Source organism: Dromiciops gliroides, chromosome 4, assembly GCF_019393635.1.
Source record: "Dromiciops gliroides isolate mDroGli1 chromosome 4, mDroGli1.pri, whole genome shotgun sequence".
Taxonomy (NCBI): domain Eukaryota; kingdom Metazoa; phylum Chordata; class Mammalia; order Microbiotheria; family Microbiotheriidae; genus Dromiciops; species Dromiciops gliroides.
The window spans coordinates 264,505,941-264,520,666 of record NC_057864.1 but is presented as its reverse complement, the minus strand read 5'-3'; the positions used below and the strand labels follow the sequence as shown (position 1 = coordinate 264,520,666).

The following is a 14,726-nucleotide window of genomic DNA, read 5'->3' as shown; positions in this document are numbered from 1 at the left end:
TTGATTGCTTGGGTGAGGAGTAGAATGCAATGGCTGAGAAGAACTTCCCATAGCCATGGAAGTAGAATCCCAGTCAGTAACATGACAATACATGTTTATCAACCAGCTCTCAAAAAACACATATGTATTACATGCTTTTAAGTTTATGTTACTAAGATTTTCTCCAACACTTTCTTAAGTCTAGACAATTTATATCATTTGGGATTCCCAAGGTCTAAATGCTCATACTAAAAAGGTAACAATCTGCTCTTGTGAGCTGGAATGAGTTGTCTTCTGCACATACAATCCTGGTGCTGGCTGAGGCAATGCACCAAATCATAAAGTTTGGAGCTCAAAGAGACTTTACAAGATATAACTCCCTTATTTTATAGATGAGGAACCTGAGGGCCAGAAAGATAAAAAATGATTCTCTCAGGTCACAGAGGTAGTAGCATAGCCAGGATTCTCACCCAGGTCTCCTCATTTAAAAAGCTGGTTTCATCCCTTCTCCAACCTGACTGGTACCCAAAGCCCATCAGACACTGCAGGGCCAAGCAAGAGCAGATGCTACAGGGAGTCTCCTGCCTTCAACCTTCCTGCTACTTCCCCAATTCCCTTTTACCCTCCTGGTGAGACACTGATCCTTCCACCGGAGGAAGGCCTGAGTGTTCTACTCTACTCTGACCTTGAGGACTAGAAGCTCCCTCAAATCTATATGGCCACTCATATCACTTGGATGAACCAGAACCAGGAAGGATCAACTACAATCCTTACAGTAAGATGGACTTAGTATCTATCCTGGCAGTTAGTTATTTCAGTTATCATACCTTGTGTTCTGACAGTCGTCTGCACCTTGCTTTTATTCACATTCTAGAGACAAAAGGAAATCAGAGATCAAGTTAAAATCACCTTATTTTAAAAGGCAACGGGGGGGGGGGGGCAGGTAGATGGTGCAATGGATAAAGCACCAGCCCTGGATTCAGGAGGACCTGAGTTCCAACCCCGCCTCAGCTACTTGACACTTACTAACTGTGTGACCCTGGGCAAGTCACTTAACCCTCATTGCCCCACAAAAAAAAGGCAATTTAATGTTTAACTTTGGGCATAAAGCAAAAATACTTCTAACTGCTATTACTTTTGTGGGACTGAAAAAATGAGACACAGCCACTATGACCAAATGCTCTTTCCTATCTTTCTAAAATTCACAGCTTCACAACTCAGAATAATATAGTTGAAAAGATACTGGTCTTAGAATCATAGAATCCCAGAATCAAAGGAGCCAGAAACCAGAATGAAGCTGAGAGGCCACCTACTCCAATTTTTTCTACAACTTCCTCTAATAAATTATGGCCAAGCCTCTCCATCAACAGCTCTAATGATAATAATGTTCCTAGCTAGTATTTATATAGCACATTCAGATTTGCAAAGTACTTTACAAATAACTTATTTTATCTTCACAACCACCCTAGGAGGTAGGTCTAATTATTATCTGCATTTTACAGATGAGGACACTGAGGCAGACAAAGGTTAAGTGACTAGCTCTGTGTCAGTCACACACCTAGTAAGTGTCTGATACTGGATTTGAACTCAAGTCTTTCTGACTTCAGGTTCCATTACTCTATCCACTATATCATAATGAAAGAGAACCCATTAACTCCTGGGTAGCATAGTCTATTTATTTAGAGACAGTTCTATTTCTTAGGAAGTTTTTTCTGACATCAAACCTATATCTATCTGCCCCTTCACAATCCCCAACCACTGCTCCTAAGTTCTGTTCTACAGGATCAAGTAGAACCAATTTACTATCTGTCTCACATAAATACATCCCTTTGAGCTTTCTCTTCCCCTTTCCTCTCTCCTCTTCTTTGCTCCTTTCTTCCCTCTTATCTTCTCTTTATATCCTTAGTTCCTTCAACTGATCTCCCAGCTGATCATTTAATTGTTGCTTAGTTGTTTTTTCAGTCATGTCCAATTTTTCATGACCCCATTTGGGGTTTTCTTAACAAAGATACTGGAGTAGTTTGCTATTTCCTTCTTCACCAACTGATAATGCCTCCCCATTAAAATTACCTTGTATTTACTTGGTATACATTTTGTATATGTGTATGTGTTGTTTCCCCTGATAGAGTGTAAGTATCATGAAAGCAAGGACCATTTTATCTGTTTTTGTATACTTAGTATATAGCTTGTAGTATTGTAGATGCTTTAAAATGCTTACTTGATTAATGTATTCATTGGCTATGGAACATCCTTGACTGTTTTCTTGTCATCCTGGTTCATTCTTTACTGGACATGCCTAAGTTCATCTCTATCTTTCCTAAAGTATGATGCTGAATACAATGGCCCACACATAGCCCACTGAGGGCAATGTACAGCAGAACTCTTACTTTCAACATTCTGCCCTCTCAGTGGATCCAAGGAGAGCATTAACTATCTTTGGCTGTCAAAGCATACTGTTGACTTATATTGAACTTGTAGAATATGGAGCCCCTAGGTGTTTTTTTTCAGAATCCTTGTCTACAAGATACCTCTTCCTAAAAGTTGATATTTGGGAAATAAATAAAGAACTTGACATTCATCCCTATTCATTTTCATCTTACTGGACTTATTCTATCAGTCTATCTTCTTGAAATCCTTTGGATCCAGAATGTCACCCAATTATGTTAACTATCCCACTAACACTTTGTGTTACCCTCAACTTCCACACATATACCTTCCATATCTTTATACAAGTCATTGATTAAAATGATGGACAGCAGGGGCAGCTAGGGGGCGCAGTGGATAAAGCACTGGCCCTGGATTCAGGAGGACCTGAGTTCAAATCCAGCATCAGACACTTAACACTTACTTGCTGTGTGACCCTGGGCAAGTCACTTGACACCCATTGCCCCGCAAAAAAAAAAAAAAAAATGGACAGCATGGGCCCAAGGACAGGTCCCTCAAATATTCTTCAAGAGAAAGACCTCCTTCTACATGGACACTAACTGATTTATAACTACTCTCTTGTTCTGGTCATTCAACTAGTTCCTAATTCACTTATTATGATCTATCTGGCTCATTTCTCTTCATCTTATCCATAAGCATAGCACAAGAAATTTTTGTCAAATGCTTTACTAAAATCTTAATGTGCTATCTAAATAGCAGTTTCCTCAACTACCCATCTAGTCATGAGGCCAAAAACAATCAAATTAGTTTGAGATGACCTATTCATAATGAAGTCATGTTGGCTCTTAGTGCTGACTGCTTCATATACTATTCTCTTAATGATGTGTTTTATAGTTTTGCAACAATTAGAGGACAAACTCACTAGTCCATAATTTGGAGGATCTATTTCTTTCTTTTCTTTTTAAAGTGGAACTACATTTACCCTTCTCCAATCCTGAAGAGCCTCTTCCATTCTCCATAATTTTGCAAAGTTCTACGATGTTATCTCAGCAGTCATACCTGTCAGTTTTTCAGCACTCTTGGAAAGTGGTCTGTAAAGTTGTGTTGTTTTTTTTTTATCACATACCCCATTAGTGAAACATTTTTGAGGACACATTGCAAATTAATGTATGTTTATTCATTTATAAATGTGTTCGTGTGATACTCTTCTGGTATATTATATACATTAAAAACATATGTGAAAATGAACAATTCTAAAGGATATGAAGGTGTTTTCCTTTGTGTTCAAAAAGAACAATGACATCATGGGTGATTTCTTGACTTGGGTGTGAATTGGATTTAAATGAGGTAGAGTTGTACAAAGCTATCAGCCTCACTATCTCTTCCTGAGTCATCAAAGTCCAATGGTAGGACAAAAGTCAAGAAAACTGCCAATGGCCCAGAATGCAGTGGATAACCTTGGCTTCTTCAATGACTGACCAAGCTCTAAGTGCTCCACAGCACCAGCTTCAGCTGACTTCAAGACCATTGGAACAAATTGTTCTCTTCTACCCTTTCCTCTGGGAAAGTCTTCACATGCTTGGGGTAGACATTTCCCTCCTTCACCAACAGGTTTGAGGCATGTCAGTTACCTTCAACCTGGTTTAGCCTTTCTTCTGAGACAGTTTAATGGAGTGTGGCTCCTGCACATGCTATAGCTTCTTGGAGCCACAGATGAGAGTTGGGTGAATCAGGTAGACACCAAAGGTAGAGGACTAGCCTTGAAAAGGGCTTGACAATCTCTCACACCAGAGGTGCTAGTCCTCCTAAGCATCCCATACATACCAAAAAAAGATAAGATAAAGATGGAATAAATGATAATTTTTCAGTAATTCTATTTTGACAACCTAAAGAGAGGACCTACGTTTAAATCCCAACTTTAATGCCTATTAGTTGTATAATCCTGGGTAAAGCCCTGAGACCTCAGTTTTCTTACCTATAAAATGGGGATGAAAATACTTATAGTGTCTAACTCACAAGGTTACTGTGTTAGAAAAATGATTTGTAAATCTTAAAGCCTTGTGAACAATTGCTATTTTTCAATGGGAACTCTGAACCAGATTGGCCAACTCTCTGTTAACCTTGTTCATTCCAACTTCTGTGTTTTTGCTCATAATATTCCCCCTCCTTTAACACCACTCACTGACACCTGTTCTTGCTGTTTCCATACATTTTGTTAATTTCTTAACCCCTTGTATTCTGGCTTCTAGCTCCACAACTCAACTGAAGCTCTTTTCTCCAAGGTTCCTAATGATCCACTCATTGACTGCTAAATCTATTTTTTAAACTAGTGTTTATCCTCCTTAATATTTTAAAACTACTGATAACCCTCTTCTCTAGGACATTCTTTTCCTTCCTCTCTTGTGATACTGTCCTCTACTAATTCTCATTCTATAAATATGACTACTCTTCAGTCTGTTTTGCCAGATCAGAAGTGGAAACACTTCTCCCCACCTCAGTATGGGAGTCCCTGCAAAATCTGCCCTGTGCCCTCTTCTTTTCTCTATGTATGCTTACTCTCTTGAGCATATCAGCAAGCCACATATTCAAGTATAGTATCTGGTATGCGAGTCACATTTCTATATATAGCCTCACCTTTTTCCTAAACATTAATTTTGTATTGCCAACCACCTGCTGAATATCTCTGCCTGGGTGTCCTGTCACCACCTCAAAATTAATATATCCAAAATGGAATTCGTTATCTTCCGCCATTAAACCTACTCCCATGTGATCTCTAGTTCTTCCCCCACCCTTACCTCTCAGCAAATCAGGTGCCAGGTCTTCATTTTACTTCTATAACAAATCTCACATCTATCCCTGCTCTCCATTCACATGGGCACTATTGTAATAGGCCCTTAATTAGCCTTCCTGCTTCCAATCTCTCCTTTCTCCAAACCATCTTCCATGCAGCTACCAAAATCATCTTCTTAAGACACAAGACTGTGCAACCACTTTGCTACTCAAAAGCCTTACATAGTTTCCCATTGTCTCTAGGATAAAATACAAACTCCTTAGCCTGTGGAATTGAAAGCTTTCCACAATTTGGCTCCAGTCTACCTTTTTAGATTAATTTCATATTATTCCCTTCCAGGAATTTTCAGCCAAACTGAACTAGAATATCTTTTTCACACCTGGCATTCCATCTTCCATCTTCATGCCTAAATAAAGGCTGTTCTTTATATTTGGAGTGGACTCTTTCTTTACCTCTGCCTTCTTTTAAGACTAATCTTAGATGTCATTTCCTACATGAAGCCTTCCCAAATCGCCCCAGCTTAAGTCAATGCTCTCCTCCCTTCAAATTATCTTATATTTAATTATCTGTATATGTAATGTAATTTTAATTATTTTATCCTGAACTTAACAAATGCCACATGAATTAAAATGTAGATAAATGATAGACAGATAGATAGATAGATAGATAGATAGATATAGATAAATGATAAATGATGATGATGATAGATAGATACATAGATACATAGAAAGCAGAACAGAAAAAGAGGATTGTACACAAAACTTCAAATATCTTTTATGTGTGCTCCATTAGGATGTGAACTCCATGAAGAGAAACTGTTTTTTGCCTTGCCTAATCCTGACACAAGGCCTGTCACATACTTAACATTTAATAAATAAATATTAAGTGACTGATGTACACATTGCTTTTTCTTTTAAGTATATGTTATATATGTGTGTGTATGTGTGTGTATATATATATGTATATGTTATATGTATATGTGTGTATATACGTATATGTTTTATATATATGTATGTGTGTATATATGTATATGTATATATGTGTGTGTGTGTGTATATATATATAGTCACTCAACAAACACTTATTCAAAACCTACTATGTGTCAGGCACTGTGCTAAGTGCTGGGGATACAAAAAAACAAGACAGAAGATAGTCCCTACCTTCAAGCAGTTTACAATCTAATGGGGGAAACAATGAGCAAACAAATATATGCAAACAAGTCATATGCAGGATAAATAGGAAATAATTAAAAGATAGAGGAACTAAAATTAAGAGGGGGTTGAGAAAGACTTTCTGCAGAGAATGAGATTTTAGGAAGCCTGGGAAGTCAGTAAATAGAGACAAGAAGGGAGAGCATTCCAGTCATGAGGGACAACCAGGAAAAATGCTAGAAAAAGGCAAGAGATGGAATGTCTTGCTTTTGGAAGAGGCAGGAGGCCAGTGTCACTGGATCAAAGAGTACATGGCAGGGAGTAAAGTGCAAAAAGACTGGAAAGGTGGAGGGGTAGGTTATAAGGACTTTCAATGCCAAACAGCAAGTTTTGTATTTGATGCTGGAGGCAATAATAGGGAGACAGGCAAACCCAGCAGATGTGTGTATGTATATATGCATGTATGTGTGTATATACATATATACATATACATATACATATATACACACATATACACATATATACATTTGTAGTGTCCTCAAAAGTCTTAGTGTACTTTTAAGCTTTGAAATCATCAGAAGTATAAATACTATACCATTTCAAAAAAATTGAAAGGTTAATTATTTAAATTTTGAAGATATTGTTATGTTTCTCATTAAAATTTAACCTAACCATTATCTTGGGCTATTCATCACTCTAGCTGATTTTGAAACTTTGTAAAAAGTTTCATCAGCTGTTGCTCAGAGACTTAAAAGAATTGCATTTTCAACCCTAACCTTGAAATCATCCAAAGAATGGGGGGTTAATGCATTCACCAGAGTTTTTGCTGTGGCTTCATGAGAAAAAGTCTACTGGAGACAGACTGGGTAAAAGACGTAGCCAGGAGAAAGGACATACTCAACCAAATGTCACACAAATAGCGTCACACATGTAGTACATAAACATAAAAGAAATTTAAATAATTGAACTTTTGAACTTTTTGTAAGTTTGCAGCATTTATATTCTTAAAGTTATTATGCCTTTAAACCATACTAAGACTTCCATCTTGCTTTGCTATGTTTCTTTTTGGCCTTTTGTTCTCTTCTGTGTATTTTTTAAATGTTTCAATGACCCTCTTTTCTTTATTTTTTTTGCCTATACTCTCGTTCCTCCTTCCCCAAATGGAAGGAAGGAAGGAAGGAGGGGAAGAGGGGAGGAGGGAGGAAGGGGGGAGGAGGGAAGGAATGAAGTAAGAAAGGAGAAAAGGAGGAAAGGAGGGAAAGAAGGAAGGAGGAAGGGGGAGGGAAGGAAGGAAAATGAAATCCTTGTAACAAATATGCATAATCAAAACAAATTCCCGTGTTAACTGAATCTGAAAATATATATGCAGTATGTTGTATAAAAGACGTCATCAAAGAAATGTAGGATCAAAAAAGATGGACCTGTTCTGTGGTGATAACAAGGAATGGTCTACGTGCTTCATGGATAATCTTATGGTATCAAGAGAACGGAAGGAAGACCTCCAGAATATTATAGGTGGACCACCTGCAATGAATTCCAAAAGAGCTATCCAGAAAAGTAGTACTAAATAAACAGGCATGAATGGGTTATAATCTGCATCATTGGAGAGAATATTTGACATAGACTTGTGCTTTAGGAAAATATCTTTGACAGCTGAGTGCAATAATGAATTGGAGTGCAGAAACACTTTTAAGGCAGGGAACAAAGTAAGATGCTGTTGTAATTAAGGCAGGCAGAGACACTAAGCAGAAGGAACAGGATAAATAGGAGAGATACTGTAGATGCAGAAATTACAAGATTTGGTTAATTGTGAGGAGTGAAAGATGAATCCTTGGTGACTGAAAAGGTAGTGATGTCCTCTAATAGAGATGTTTGGAAGAGGGGTGGGTTTTAAGGGAAAGATAATGAGATCTGTCATACAAATCACTGCAAATAATAATGAGTTTGTAATTGCTCTTCCGAGATGACTCTGTCCCAGGGGAAAAAAAAATGAAAACGCAGAGGGGAGTTCTTACTAGCCACTGCCCTTGAGCAGGACACCAGAACCCAGGTATCTGCCACATTTATGAGATTAGGAAGTGGGGGGAGGGAGAAGGGAGAAGTCTGCCTTCTCAATTCATGGTCAGGCAGGATTAGGTTATAATCATATTGAGGGGCCCATATATGGTAAAAACCAGAGATGAGATAGGGGAGTATGAGTAATTATGGGTGAAGTTGATAGTGTAGTTATTTTGGAAACAAGCTTTTAATTGACTATCATGAGGGGAAGGTGAGGTGCAACCCATTTTTCCGCTTTCCTATTAGTTGAACATGTTTTTTGCCATTTCTTTCATTACAATAGTATTTCATTCCATTCATGTATTGTAATTTGTTCAGTCATTCCCCAATTGATGGGCACACCTTTGTTTCCAGTCCCTTGTTATAACAAAAAGAGCTGCTATAAATACTTTTGTGCATATACATGCCTTTCCTCTTTCTCTGATCCATTACTTAATCTAAGGGCATGCACACAGTTTAGTAAATTTTGGGAATAGTTCCAAATTGTTTTCTAAAATAGCTTGACCAATTCACAGCTCTGTCAACAGTGCATCAGTGTGCCTGCTTTCCCATAGCCCTTCTAGCATTTGTCCTTTTCCTTTTTGGAAAAAATCAACTTTACCAATCTCTTATAGACCCCAAATGCTTAATAGAGAGCTAAAAGGAATCTTAAAGTTCATCCAGTCCAACCAGTACCTCAACAAGGATCCCCTCTATAACATCCATGGCATATGATCATGCAACTTCTGATTTAAAAAAATCAATTCTATTGGGCCAGTAGATGGTTCAGTGGATAAAGTACTGGCCCTGGATTCAGGAGGACCTGAGTTCAAATTCGACCTTGGACACTTGACACTTACTAGCTATGTGACCCTGGCCAAGTCACTTAACCCTCATTTCTCTCAAAAAAACCCTCAAAAAAAAATCCATTGAGGAAGAACCTGTGGAGGGTTCTCCCTCGTTATTCCATTTTCTGCTTTTAGAAAGTTCTAATTAGATAGATAGATAGATAGATAGATAGATAGATAGATAGATAGATAGATAGATAGATAGATAGATATGTGTGTATATATGTATTTGTATATGTGTGTGTGTGTGTGTGTGTGTGTGTGTGTATTTTCTCCTTATTACAAAGGTTTTGTTTTCAGTGGAGGTAGGGAGAGTTAGGAGGGAAGGAAAATAATTGTTTTCTTAATTGAAAAATGAAATGAAATTTGAAATCAGTGTGGTTATAACCTAACCATGTCTGACCATAGACTGAGAAGGCAAAATTTTCTCCCCTTGCCCCCATCCCCTACCTTCTAGATCACCTCACAAATGTGGCAGACACCTGCATTCTAGGATCTTCCTTGAAAGCAATGACTAATAAAAGCTCCCCTCCCCCTTTTCATTTTTTTTTCTGGGATAGAGTGTGTCACCCAGAATGAGCAATCATGAACTTGTTATCATTTGCAGTGATCTGTATGATAGATCTCATTATATCATTGCTCTTATTTTTTCTAATTTATTTTATTTTTTAATTTATTGAATAAAACAAGCATTTCCATAACATAGTATAATAAAAATATAGTTGTAAATGGAACTGCAAATCTATTCTATACAACTTGCTATTCCTTTTAAATATATAATCAAGTCATCACATAAATTTCTTTTTTCCCCTTGTTTTTCTTCTCCTCCCCCCAACCTAGAGATGGCTACCATTAGAAGCAAATAGGTATAGTTATGTAAAATTATTCTGTACATACTTATCAGTTCTTTCTTGGGATGCAGATAGCATCTTTTTTCATATGTCCTTTATACTTAATTTGGATATTTATAATAGTCAAAATGACTTATTCACTCAATGTTGTTCTTTAAACACTATTGCTGTTACTGTATATAATGTTCTTTTGGTTCTGCTCATTTCACTCACACCTATTCTAAGAAACAATAAAATAATAAAAAAAATTAAAATTAATTAAATTTTTAAAATTTGAGCTTTATCCAGACCTAAAAGGGAATTTGACGAGTATCTAAGTATACTTGTAGTAACTCTCTTCAGGTTGCTTACTTCAGGACTCATTTATTTATCCACCTTACTAACATTTTAAAATTGAAAACATTGCAGATGTAAAAAGCCAGGAAAGAGCAGAAATTCAGGACCCCACACTGATGCCTGATTAGAAAACACCAAAGCCCCAAGCCTCTGTAATATCATTTCACTGAACCTCAACAGGAGCCCCTGGTCTAAATGCAGCAGGCAGAGGAGAGCATGTAGGAGAACAAGAAGGAAGGCTGGGAATTGTTGGAAATGCAATCTTGATGTGATCAGCTACCCCAACACTAGTTAAGAACCATACCCCAAAATCAACACCTTAAATTATACTTAAAATTGAATCAGCATCTGGGATGCTTCTATTTAAACAGGCCCCAGTAAGATAGCATTGCATAAATCAGGTTCAGTTGTCAGTGGGTGGAAGAAGTAATGTTGCTTAGCACATGTGGTGGGAATTAAGGAAGAGGCCTATACCTCGTTTTTACCCTACTATATATCCAGTTTGGATGCTAGTTTGCTACAGTGGACCAGAAGGAGATCATTCCAGACTCTCCCTCCACAATCATGCATTAGACAAAAGCCCCTACCTTATTGTGCTTATTGTGGAAAATAAACTCTCAAACCTCGTTAAACCGGCTAAGCTGCTTTCAGGTGGCAGAGAGAAACTTGTCGGCATCCAGAATCCCTTCTAATGGGAGGCAAACAGACTAGACCTACCTGGGAATGAGATCTGAAAATTCTTTGTGAAAACAGCTTCCCACATTTCTACCTTCTTAATGTGAGGTATTTAGAGATTATTTTGCCTGTCCTCCAACCGTGGTACCAGGCAGAATCTGTGACCATAAGTAAAATTGGTTGAAAGGTAATAGCATTAAAGTTGGATGCAGGGGCTATGCTATATCCACCAGAAGTCAGAAAGTTCCCATGGTACACTAAAAAGAATGAGATATTTTGGAGGTCAGGGTTATGGGTTCTAATCTGTGAGTAGAGAACTGCTGAGGCAAGCATGAGGACTTGCTTTCTAAAACATGGGGTGACTTTGGGCAAGTAATTTGCCCTCAATGAGAGACTTGGACTGGATGATCTAGAACAGGACTTCTTAAACTTTTTACACTCACAACCCCTATTCACCAAGAACTTCTTAGATGACCCTGGGTATGTAAGTATATTATATAGGTATACATAATCTCTTACTGTTGCCAAATTTTTTACCATTCCCACATTGTTACATGACCCCACAGTTTAAGAAGCTTTGATATAGAAGAGTCCTTCCCAGGTCTAAAATGCTATAACTATTATCTCAAATGTGGTTTGGTTCTATTAACTAAATGAGAAATGTTTATTTCTATTAATAAAAAAATGTTATAGTAACTAAATAATCCCCCACCCTTCACTTCTGAAGCAACTCTAAATAATTTATTGACTTTATCTCCTGCATCATCCACACCCTTGTGAATAAAGAAGGTGTGATTATCCCTAATTTGCATAATGAGGGCCTGGTTAGGAAAAAATAAAGTAAAACAGCTAGTAATGGGGGAAAAATTATATTCCCTCGACAAAAAATAGAACCCAGGTTGTGGATGGGAGAGCTGGAGGGAAGGCTATATGGGAAATATATGTGATATAAAAACAAAAGAAGTGGGGCAGCTAGGTGGCACAGTGGATAAAGTACTGGTGCTGGATTCAGGAGGACCTGAGTTCAAATCCAGCCTCAGACACTTGATATTTACTAGCTATGTGAGCTTGGACAAGTCACTTAACCCTCAATGTCTGGCAAAAAAAAAAATCACTATAAAAATGTATTTTAAAATAGAACACAGGGAAGCTGGCTTCTCAACATACATTCTGGCTCCCATAAATCTCATTACTTCATGAAAATTATGAATTTCAAAGTTTATTCCCGGGGGGGGGGGGGAAATACTCATAGTCAACTCTCAATTAACCAAAGATTCATATTCTAGTTTGTGAATCATCTGTGCTTTGAGTTTCTCCTTCTACTATATATTTTAATCATTTGCCTGCTTACTATAGGAGTAGAGATGTACCTCCCCTAAAAACCTGTCAAGTGTGTATGTGTATACACACACATACACACACATACATATTTAAATTTTTCCCTTCGTTTCTGGTATTTTGTTCAAAACATGTAGGTTTCATTTATCAATACTGATTTTCTTAGTGTATAGATAGAACTGAGAACTAGCTTTGGATATGAAAGCTTTCATTTAATTTAACAATAGTTTACCTGTTTGGGGGATATAACTATGGGGGGGGGGCCGTAAGGTGAGGAAAGAGAACAAGCATTTATTAAGTACCTAGTATATATACCAGGCACTGTGCCAAGCGCTTGACAAATATTATCTCCTTTGATTTAAGCAAGTGCTTTACAGTAACAAAACAATCACACATATCTGAATCTCACAACAACCTGAGAGTTAGGTAATAGAAGTATAATTATTTTCCCCATATCAAATTCCTGAAGTTTCAACTGATATGCTGTAGGGGTGGATCTTAAGGCTCAGGGTAGTATAGTGGCTTGTCCAAGAAGCCAGAGCTATTAAGGTGTAGACATGATTAGTGAGCATTTATAGAAAGCTCGAAGGTCTGCAAAGTGCTTTACATGTGTTATCTCATTTGACACTCATAATAATCCTGGATATAAATCCAGGATATATATCCATTTTATAGATGAGGAAACATTTGCTCAGAGTCACACAGCTAGCAAATATCAAGAGACAGCTTTCCAACCAGGTCTTCCTGATTCCAAGTCCAACACTCCTAGACAGAAATAAAAAAAAAAAAGTGGTGCACTAGTAAATGTTAAACAACCAGGTCTCTTCACCACCAAAGAAAAAAAGTGTATATATTTTCAAGTTTAATCTGCATTATTAACATTTTCTCTGTCATTTTCTTTTGTCTAAACAATCCACAAAAAATATATCAAGCCTCTGTTAGTGGTATTTGCCTATTTCCAAGGTGTAAATGCTCACACTGAAAATTTAACAATAAAGCTCTCAAGAGCTGTCCAACTGACTCCATCACATCACCTAACAGAACCCAGGTCTTTTGGCTGTAAATCCCAGGCTCTTTCCATTCTGCCACTGTATTTCTCATCCTCTCTTCTCCTCTCAGCCTTTGACTGACCTGGCAATGGGTTTTGCAGGATTCTGTGGGTCGTAGAAACGCCAAGCAGGAAAAGAGAATTGCTAAGTACATTGTTTTCATCCAGTTGACTTTCTTGCTTCTGTTAGGAGGGAAAAAAAAAGTCCGACTCACTGTTTTCCAAGTTCCATGCGTGTTTAAAAGGAGAGTTTGTCAAGAATGGATTCAAAACTTCAGTGCTCCTTCTCTCCTCTCCCCCACCCCCATTTACCCCCCCCACACACACACACACAGATGGACCAAGCCTAGTTCTCCAGTTCCTCTGGGAGTCTGACTTCAGGGGGAAGCTGTTCAGAGTTGTGTTGGATCAGAAAAACTGACTCCTGCTAGGGATGAGGCAGCCCACCCCCTCACCACCCCCACCTCTGATGTTTATGCCTGTGTGATGCCTAAAGCTGGAAATCCTCCAAAGACAGCTGCCAAGCTGGCTGCACTTCAGCTGCCAACCAATTAAAAAATACCTCAGATTTGGGGGGTGGAAATGACAATATGTTTGTAAGGATAGGATAAGGAGCATAGCCATCCGTGGTTACCTACATGTGAGTGTTGAGCTGCACTGTGTCTTCTGGAGTAAGGTTCCTTAACCTCAGGTCCAGGAGTCCAAGAACTTGGATGGGAAAAAAATTAAATCTTTATTTTCATTAACTTCTAATGGAAATTTAGCATGTCCTTCAATTATGAATGTAAAAAAATATATATCATCATTGTGGAAAAGATCATGGGCTTCACCAGAATGCCAAAGGGGTCCATGTCATAAGAAAGGTTGAGGATCTTTGCACTAGTCTAAATGGCTTAAGATCCCCTTTTGAACAGTGCTAAGTGCCACCTAATCCATTTTTCCCAGTTTGCAACTAATTTACTATTTCCTATTTTTAAAAAGAGGTGGCTAGACGGAGATATCATGATAATTTTCAAATTTAAAAGGTCAACATTGGAATAATAAAAATGAACATTTCTATAATAGTTTCAGGTGTGTGTGGGGGGTGTGGGTGTGGGTGTGGGTGTGGGTGTTGTTTTTAATTTAAGACTAGGTCTCCCTATCTTGCCCAGGCTGGCAGTACAGCAATCACTTATGGACTATTCACAACACTGATTGACTTGGAAGTTTTAACCAGCTATTTTTTTCCAACTTGGGCTCCTGTGGGCCCGTAATATTGGTTAAGGACTTCATGCAGAATCCAATCTG

General features: G+C 37.9%; 1 protein-coding gene across 1 annotated transcript in view; it reads right to left on the bottom strand.

The window, feature by feature from the left end:
• ADGRF2 (adhesion G protein-coupled receptor F2) overlaps positions 1–14,726 on the bottom strand; it is a 52,291-nt gene that overhangs the window by 26,575 nt on the left and 10,990 nt on the right. Inside the window, exons 2-3 of the mRNA XM_044004889.1 lie at positions 13,523–13,622; positions 807–849 (exon numbers count right to left, since the gene is read on the bottom strand). Coding sequence (XP_043860824.1) covers positions 807–849; positions 13,523–13,622 — 143 coding nt within the window. The remainder of the gene's footprint in view (positions 1–806; positions 850–13,522; positions 13,623–14,726) is intronic.